This window comes from Oncorhynchus kisutch, unplaced genomic scaffold, assembly GCF_002021735.2.
Source record: "Oncorhynchus kisutch isolate 150728-3 unplaced genomic scaffold, Okis_V2 scaffold3571, whole genome shotgun sequence".
NCBI classification, from domain to species: Eukaryota; Metazoa; Chordata; class Actinopteri; order Salmoniformes; family Salmonidae; genus Oncorhynchus; species Oncorhynchus kisutch.
In genome coordinates this window covers 312,412-321,666 of record NW_022265516.1, presented here as the reverse complement: position 1 = coordinate 321,666, position 9,255 = coordinate 312,412, and the positions used below count along the sequence as shown (strand labels likewise).

Here is a 9,255-nt window from a genome sequence, read left to right as displayed (position 1 = left end):
TCTGACAATGCCTGATATATAGGTCCTGGATGGCAAGAAGCTTGGCACCAGTGATGTACTGGGCCGTACGCACCACCCTCTGTAGTGCCTTGCGGTCGGAGACCGAGCAGTGTCCATACCAGGCAGTGATGCCAGGTCTCTGACCTCCTCCCTATGTGCTGTCTCATGGTTGTTGGTGATCAGGCACTGTTGTGTCAGCAGCAAACTTAATGATGGTGTTGGAGTCATGCCTGACCGTGCAGTCATGAGTGAACAGGGAGTACAGGAGGGGACTGAGCACGAACCCCTGAGGGGCCCCCATGTTGAGGATCAGCGTGGCGGAAGTGTTGTTACCTACCCTTACCACCTGGGGGCGGCCCGTCAGGAAGTCCAGGATCCAGTTGCAGAGGGAGGTGTTTAGTCCTTGGCTTAGTGATGAGCTAGGAGGGCACTATGATGTTGAATGCTGAGCTGCAGTCAATGAACAGCATTCTCACATAGGGGTTCCTTTTGTCCAGGTGGGAAAGGACAATGTGGAGCACAATAGAGATTGCATCATCTGCGTGTGTTTGCATGCATGTGTCTATGTTTGTGTTGCTTCACAGTACCTGCTGTTCCATAAGGAATTTTATTTTTTATCTCATTTTACTTCTGGCATGAGTTACTTGATGTGGAATAGAGTTCCATGTAGTTATGGCTCTATGTAGTACTGTGCGCCTCCCATAGTCTGTTCTGGACTTGGGGATTGTGAAAAGACCTCTGGTGGCATGTCCGAGCTATGTGCCAGTAGTTTAAAAAGCTCGGTGCATTCAACATGTCACAATACCTCTCACAAATACAAGTACAGTCTGAAACTAACCGCAGCTCTGCGTTGTGTTGCTGTCATTTATTTTTTTAAATCTGCTGGGGATATTCTTTAGGAACTTTACGGTAAAGGCCCTGTATCCTCAAATACGGGATATTGTGATTGACATTACATTGGTCCAATAGTTGGAACGATCATTTTATCAATAACCAATAGGTATTTATGTTGGGCGGGATCTTACCTTGCGTGCAAGTAAAGGGAATAAATCAGAAATCAGCCGTTCAAACTAGCTAATATTTATGAACGGTCATGTAGCTAATATTGATGATGGATTATCGAAAATTATTTAACGGTGGATACGGAGACAAAAACTCTGATCATCACTAAACACAACATCAGGTAGGTTGCTGCAACGCGTTGTGGTGTTTGCTAGAATAACTAACGTTAGCTATTTTAGCAAACGCCAGTTAACTTTAGCGAGCTAACTAGCCATTCTGAAAATGTAAATGTGTTTATCTGTCTTGCAAATAATGTTAGCTTATTAGCTAACCATTTCTATTAAAAAAAGGTCACGCTAGTTAGTTTGCTATATGACATTTCTAAGTAACGTTAGATGCAACCAGCTGCAGCTGTGTTAAAATAACGTTCTAGTTGTGACGGTATTCTTCGGCCTCGCAGAAGAACTTGTCATTAGTGACATTGTAAATGTGTGGGTCTGACTGTATCTAGACAGCTAGCTAACTCGTGTGTGCCGTTTGAATGCACAATAAAGGTGCATCATGGCTGTATTCTCTCTGACCCTTTCTTCCCAGGGGCCGGCAACCTCTTATTTCCACTGTAGGTGTACTACCAGTGTACCTGTGGGGCCACCATGTCTCTCGCTCAGAGAGTCCTCCTCACCTGGATCTTCACCCTGACCTTCCTCATCATGCTCGTCCTCAAACTAGATGGCAAAGTCCACTGGAACTGGTTCCTCACCTTTCTACCCGTATGGATCTTCGACGGCATCCTCCTCCTCATGTTACTCGTCAAGATGGTCGCCAGGTGTAAAGCAGGACACGACCCTCGTAACGGCTCCCAGGACCTGAAGAAGAAGGCCTGGTACCTGGCGTCCATGCTGCTGAAGCTGGGTTTCTGTCTGACGCTGTGCGCCCGGCTGGAGAAGCTTACCCATATCAAGCTCACCTTTGTGTGTATTCCTCTATGGTGCATGTTGCTGGGAGCCATGGTGGAGCTGGGCTATAACATCTTCCCCGAGAGGAGAGAGGCATGAGAGAGGGATTGAGGAGAAGGCTCTTCAGAGAAGGCTGGAAGGAACACACACAAACCTAATTCTTTAGTGTGGTTATTTCAGCTGTTATTTCTCCTTCATTTGTTATGACATGAAGTGTTATCCCGTTGACCAAGCTTTGCTCTCGTGCCAACAGTACTGCTTATCAGAGAACAGATAAGAGACTGTGCCTTCAGGAGGTTATAAAACGGATGTAAATGGTACAGGTCATGTAGATGTCAGAGAAACTAATACAATCTAGTAAAGACATGTCACATTGCTATCTTAGGATTTCCAGACATTTTCCTTGACGTCAGGATCTTTTGTGTTGTAAACTCTTTCATACTTTGTGGGACGACAAATGATTGTCGTAGTGTTTGGAAGACGGGCTCTTCCTATGTAAAGCCATTCAGTTTAAATGTGATCTACCTGTAGTGTTACTGTCTCCTTTTAATTTTCACATCAATCTGCATATTATTTATTATTTTCCTTTCAGTATTGTGTGAATAAATGGATGTTACTATTGTTCCAAACTAAAACATGCTCTGATTTTGTTTATGGTGCCTTTATGAGCTGTTGACTCCAGCATCAGAATAGATGAGCAGGCAAGTCTCAATGCACTACCAGCCGTATTGGCTAGATGGCAGTAGCAGCACGGTAGACTAATGTTGGCCTACTTGTGTTCAATGCAATAATCAGTTGTAATACTGTTTGAGGATGTATCAAGGAACTTCCAGACTGAACAGCCTCATTCCATGTACTCTCAGTTCAGTAAATGTGTACTACTAACATATGTCTCTCAACCATGATGCATTGGGAGGGTTATTTAATCCCTCACTCTGAAAGGAGACTATGTTCTGTGCCTGCCCTTTTCTTTTAAAGGACACATTTGTCCTGACATTCACACACTGAGCATGCATAAACATCTTCCTCACACACACACACACACATCTTCCTCACACACACATGCATAAACATCCTCTCACACAAACATCTTCCTCGCCGGTCTGTGTGTCAGGGCTACACTCTCCCATTGGGCTGCCTCCCAACCCCTCTCCTCGGGTCCTTCTGTATGCCACACCCTCTTTGGATAGCCCCATAGGGCTCTGGTCAACAGTAGTGCACTTGTGACATAACTTTAGACCGTCCCCTCGCCCAAACCAGGGACCCTCTGCACACAACAGTCACCCACGAAGCATCGTTACCCATCGCTCCACAAAAGCCGCGGCCCTTGCAGAGCAAGGGGAACCACTACTTCAAGGTCTCAGAGCAAGTGACGTCACCGATTGAAAGGCTATTTAGCGGGATGGTCTAAGCTAGCCGTTTCACATCCGTTACACACTATAGAGAACAGGGTGCCGTTTGGGACACACCCTGTGACTGGACCAAGAGTTTGAGGCTCGCCCATCACACTAATCTGACATTCAAACCATGTGGGGCCAAGGCAGTCTGTCATAGCTTCTAGTGAGGTCTCTGTTGGGCTTGTACTGCTACTGCACATTCTGATCAGCAGCTCTTCTGCGTTTCATTTCCCAGCGCGCCACGGCTATAATCTCACATACCAGAACTGCTGAGCTCATCGCCGCTGAGTGCAGTGTGTGGGCGGCTTGCATAACACACACAGACAGAAGTAGCAGAGGCTAGAAAGATAATCCTGCTCCTGTGGATCACACACTGAACTGTCTGCACGCAGACATTCATCTTATTGGAGATTGTTGTGCAGAAATAAATTGCCTGTTTCAGATGAGTGGCAAGTTGAATCCCAAATATACACACTTCTTGACTGAGCCCAACACGTCTCTATTGCAAAATGATACCTGTTCAACTGATAAGACCATCCCTTTTATATTTAAGTTAGAACCTAAAAGGCCATGATATCAGATATGAACCATTGATCTACTGTGTGTCCGTTGGAGCCCCATGATCAAACATCACTCATAACATTAACCTTTTTTTTCCTTCCCATTTTCACCTAAAATGACCCAAATCTAACTGCCTGTAGAACAGGACCTGAAGCAAGGAAATGCACATTCTTGGTACCATTTGAAACACTGAAGTTTGTGGAAAAATGTAAATTAATGTAGGAGAATAACATAGATCTGGTACAAGATAATACAAAGAAAAAATTATTTGTTCTCTATTTTTTCTTTGTTCCATTATCTTTGAAATGCAAGAGAAAAGGCCATCACATATTGCAATTTAGATGTTGGCCACTAGATGGCAGCAGTGTTCGCAAAGTTTCAGATTGATCCAGTGAAGCATTACAATACTGGACAATATTTTGTATCAAGTCTGCCCAAATGTGCCGAATTGGTCAATTGATACATTCAAGAGGTCCATCTGGTGTCCACTGTAGCCCCATGATCAAACAACATCACTCATAACGTTAACCTTTATCAAAAGGTCCATCTGGTGTCCACTGTAGCCCCATGATCAAACAACATCACTCATAACGTTAACCTTTATCAAAAGGTCCATCTGGTGTCCACTGTAGCCCCATGATCAAACAACATCACTCATAACCTTTATCAAAAGGTCCATCTGGTGTCCACTGTAGCCCCATGATCAAACAACATCACTCATAACCTTTATCAAAAGGTCCATCTGGTGTCCACTGTAGCCCCATGATCAAACAACATCACTCATAACGTTAACCTTTATCAAAAGGTCCATCTGGTGTCCACTGTAGCCCCATGATCAAACAACATCACTCATAACGTTAACCTTTATCAAGAGGTCCATCTGGTGTCCACTGTAGCCCCATGATCAAACAACATCACTCATAACGTTAACCTTTATCAAAAGGTCCATCTGGTGTCCACTGTAGCCCCATGATCAAACAACATCACTCATAACGTTAACCTTTATCAAAAGGTCCATCTGGTGTCCACTGTAGCCCCATGATCAAACAACATCACTCTTAACCTTAACCTTTATCATGAGGTCCATCTGGTGTCCACTGTAGCCCCATGATCAAACAACATCACTCATAACGTTAACCTTTATCATGAGGTCCATCTGGTGTCCACTGTAGCCCCATGATCAAACAACATCACTCTTAACCTTTATCAAAAGGTCCATCTGGTGTCCACTGTAGCCCCATGATCAAACAACATCACTCTTAACCTTTATCAAAAGGTCCATCTGGTGTCCACTGTAGCCCCATGATCAAACAACATCACTCTTAACCTTTATCAAAAGGTCCATCTGGTGTCCACTGTAGCCCCATGATCAAACAACATCACTCATAACCTTTATCAAAAGGTCCATCTGGTGTCCACTGTAGCCCCATGATCAAACAACATCACTCATAACCTTAACCTTTATCAAGAGGTCCATCTGGTGTCCACTGTAGCCCCATGATCAAACAACATCACTCATAACGTTAACCTTTATCAAAAGGTCCATCTGGTGTCCACTGTAGCCCCATGATCAAACAACATCACTCATAACCTTAACCTTTATCAAGAGGTCCATCTGGTGTCCACTGTAGCCCCATGATCAAACAACATCACTCATAACGTTAACCTTTATCAAAAGGTCCATCTGGTGTCCACTGTAGCCCCATGATCAAACAACATCACTCATAACCTTTATCAAGAGGTCCATATTTATGTAGAAATCACACTACAAGTTTTTCTCCTTACAAAAAGTTATTTACACTACAGTGCTGACAATTAAAATCGAACAAAAATTATGAAAACTAAAAGCTTCCTTGATATAAATAAGCCTCTGAGGGGGAACAAAAAAAGCCTGGATCCTTTAAAATAATGTCTCATCATCTTACAAAAAATATATATATGTTAATGTCAGCTCTAATAATAATCCATCTATAACCTAAAACTAAAATATATTATTTAAGGACCTGTATGTTTGTCAGACCTGCAGAGTACCAGTGCTTCTGGCCCTAAGTGCTTTGACAGTTCACAGATATTAGCCTGAGTCCCAGATCCGTTTATGCGTTCTTGCCAAGCCAACTCCTACTGTACGGTCAACAATGAGACAATACAAACTGATCTGGGACCAGGCTACACAGTTATGGACAGGCACTGAGGAATGTTACATTTGCAATGTATTCATTCGGTAACAGAACAGAGCAAGTGTGCATCCTAAAGGGCACCCTATTTCCAATATAGTGCACTACTTTTGAACAGATCTCTCTCCTATGGGCCCTGGTCACAAAGTAGATCCCTATATAGGGAATAGGACACCATTTAGGATGCAGACCCAACAGAGCTTTACGTGTTCCTTAGAATACATCACACACCGTGTTGATATCATGGTTTAATTTCTGTCTTCTCCTTCCTTTAGATGGGATTCAAACAGAACCCCGAAGAGCCATGTTAAAACACTATGCACAAAGATCAGTAGAAACAGTCTTTCTGATGCTGCTCATGCAGGTGGTGTTTAAAGGAGAGGGAGGAGCGGTGCGGGGGGCCAGGAGGCCGTGTTTCTGGGGGGGTGACTGGGGCCTTTGTGTAAAGAGAAGTGTCTTTGTCCTGGGGTTTGTCCGGTCTGGGCTGGGGTTGGGCCCGGAACTGGGGTGTAGGGGTCCTGCTCTCTGTGTGGCTGGAGGCCAGGCTTGAAGAAGATAGAAGGGGTGCAGGGGAGGGCGTCAAAAAGGGGATAGGGGTGTGGGTAAGGGTAGGGATATGGGTAGGGCTGTGGGTAAGGATAGGGGTGTGGCAGGGTTTGCGTGAGGGAGAGGGACTGGGGGTACGAATGGAAGCCGGGCTGGGTTTGAAGGGGGGAGAGTGTGTAGAAGTGGGACTAGATTTGGGAGAGGGGGTACAAGAGGATGACGGACTGGGTTTGGGAGAGGATGGGGGGGTGGAGGTGGGGGAGGGTTTGAGTGAGGAAGACAAGGAAGAGTGTGTGGTAGTGGTTTGATGTAATTCTGAGTGATGGTGGTGGTGGTAGTAGTGGGGATGATGGTGATGTGATTTGGGCTTGGTGTCCTGGAAAGACGATTTGGAGGGAGTTAGGGGGGTGATGGGAGTTGGTAGGGGGGTGATGGGAGTTGGTAGGGGGGCGATGGGTGAGGTGACAGAGGGCTTGGGCAGCCTTATATCCACAGGTTGAGGTTCCACTTTGACCTCCAGGTGGGCAGTGTCTCTGTCTGTGGGGGGTTTGGGGTCCGTGAGAGGAGCTGTGGTCCCTCCCATCAAGGCATCCCCAAACTGCTCCTGTTTGACTCGTAGCGTCGACACGTCCACCTTCCTCTCCTCCTCGGCCGGAGGCTCTTGGTGGTATTGTTTTAAGCGGATGTGCCATGCCAGGCTGCAGACAGCAGAGACAGTCTTGAACTGATGAACCACACTACGAGGGATGTAGTAGATGTCGTTGTCGTACAGCTGGATACGGGCGTAGCGGATCCCCTCGCGTCTCAGCTGGTTCAGCTTAGCGTCATCCACCCACTGCACACACTGAGGGAGAGAGAGAGAGTTAGACAGAGTACTGGAGGAGAAGATCCACTGAGCTGTTTCCATATTGTTCTAAACCAGGGGAGTAGTTCAATCACTAGTGCTGAAGGATCCAGGTCTGGGTTGAACATTTGTAAAGCAAACGCAGAACGATGCTGTGAAATCACCTCTCAGCTGCTCCTAACTAAAACAAAACTGCAGCTTAAGAGACACTAATGGAGGACAGGCCCTGAGTCCTCCTGGAGGGTCTCTCTAATGGAGGACAGGCCCTGAGTCCTCCTGGAGGGTCTCTTTAATGGAGGACAGGCCCTGAGTCCTCCTGGAGGGTCTCTTTAATGGAGGACAGGCCCTGAGTCCTCCTGGAGGGTCTCTTTAATGGAGGACAGGCCCTGAGTCCTCCTGGAGGGTCTCTTTAATGGAGGACAGGCCCTGAGTCCTCCTGGAGGGTCTCTTTAATGGAGGACAGGCCCTGAGTCCTCCTGGAGGGTCTCTTTAATGGAGGACAGGCCCTGAGTCCTCCTGGAGGGTCTCTTTAATGGAGGACAGGCCCTGAGTCCTCCTGGAGGGTCTCTTTAATGGAGGACAGGCCCTGAGTCCTCCTGGAGGGTCTCTTTAATGGAGGACAGGCCCTGAGTCCTCCTGGAGGGTCTCTTTAATGGAGGACAGGCCCTGAGTCCTCCTGGAGGGTCTCTTTAATGGAGGACAGGCCCTGAGCCCTCCTGGAGGGTCTCTTTAATGGAGGACAGGCCCTAAGTCCTCCTGGAGGGTCTCTTTAATGGAGGACAGGCCCTGAGTCCTCCTGGAGGGTCTCTTTAATGGAGGACAGGCCCTGAGCCCTCCTGGAGGGTCTCTTTAATGGAGGACAGGCCCTGAGTCCTCCTGGAGGGTCTCTTTAATGGAGGACAGGCCCTGAGCCCTCCTGGAGAGGACTCTTTAATGAAGCACAGGCCCTGAGCCCTCCTGGAGGGTCTCTTTAATGGAGGACAGGCCCTGAGCCGTCCTGGAGAGGACTCTTTAATGAAGCACAGGCCCTGAGCCCTCCTGGAGGGTCTCTTTAATGGAGGACAGGCCCTGAGCCCTCCTGGAGGGTCTCTTTAATGGAGGACAGGCCCTGAGCCCTCCTGGAGGGTCTCTTTAATGGAGGACAGGCCCTGAGCCCTCCTGGAGGGTCTCTTTAAAAACCTCTCAGATGTCAAGTCCCCTGTTTTGGGGAGCTGCATGGTTCTGGTACCGGTTACAACTAACATTTTGGCTTATAAATCGATCTGTGGACACCGTAGATGGAAATGGCTTGCATTGAGCGGTAGCCCTGATTCTCACAGACGCCTGTGTGAAGGAGGGTGTGAAATCTGACACCATTTGAAGCTGGGATGTCCCTCCAAACCTGTCATTCACCCTTCCGACTGTCCATCAACTCCAGGCTGAACTCTACATCACAGCCACTAACACCACATATGCCTGCAATCCTTACATCGTAGCGCAGCAGAAAATAGTAGTTGTCGATTTATAGCCAGTAATCTAAAATAATTCATAGATTTGAAAAAAATAAAATAAACTTTGTTATAGAAGGACAATATTAATATGAGTTGAAAGGAGAGTTCCTAGCGAGTTCAGGAAGCCAAGCTAGGAGCTCTGAGACGTTCACATGGATGGAGGCAGAAGGTTTGATCAAGAGAGAAAACATGGTCATTTTCTCCAACACTAAAACATACAAATATGTTTTTCACAGTTATAAGGAAGGTGAAATCTTAGTCATTTTTATCATTTGATTATACTAT

General features: G+C 46.5%; 2 protein-coding genes across 4 annotated transcripts in view; one reads left to right on the top strand and one right to left on the bottom strand.

Annotated features, from left to right (window-relative positions):
- The first annotated feature begins 1,011 nt into the window (after positions 1–1,011).
- Positions 1,012–2,593, top strand: LOC109877160 (transmembrane protein 60-like). Its single transcript, XM_031820683.1, has 2 exons — positions 1,012–1,183; positions 1,597–2,593. Exon 2 carries the CDS (start codon positions 1,656–1,658, stop codon positions 2,055–2,057), a length of 402 nt encoding a protein of 133 aa, XP_031676543.1. The 5' UTR covers positions 1,012–1,183; positions 1,597–1,655; the 3' UTR covers positions 2,058–2,593.
- Positions 2,594–4,431: 1,838 nt separating this feature from the next.
- Positions 4,432–9,255, bottom strand: part of LOC109887274 (lysine-specific demethylase RSBN1L) — an 84,475-nt gene continuing 79,651 nt past the window's right edge. The window contains exons 8-10 of one of the 3 annotated variants that reach the window (XM_031820643.1): positions 5,646–7,480; positions 5,049–5,582; positions 4,432–4,640 (exon numbers count right to left, since the gene is read on the bottom strand). In XM_031820643.1, the coding sequence (XP_031676503.1) occupies positions 6,419–7,480 (1,062 nt within the window). In that variant the 3' untranslated portion in view covers positions 4,432–4,640; positions 5,049–5,582; positions 5,646–6,418. Of the gene's footprint in view, positions 4,779–5,048; positions 7,481–9,255 lie in introns of all 3 variants that reach the window. The other 2 variants (XM_031820641.1, XM_031820642.1) reach the window with 2 other exon arrangements.

What these genes read in the sequence shown, in the direction of transcription:
- LOC109877160 (XM_031820683.1), top strand. Translation starts at nt 1,656, where the DNA reads ATGTCTCTCGCTCAGAGAGTCCTCCTCACCTGGATCTTCACCCTGACC.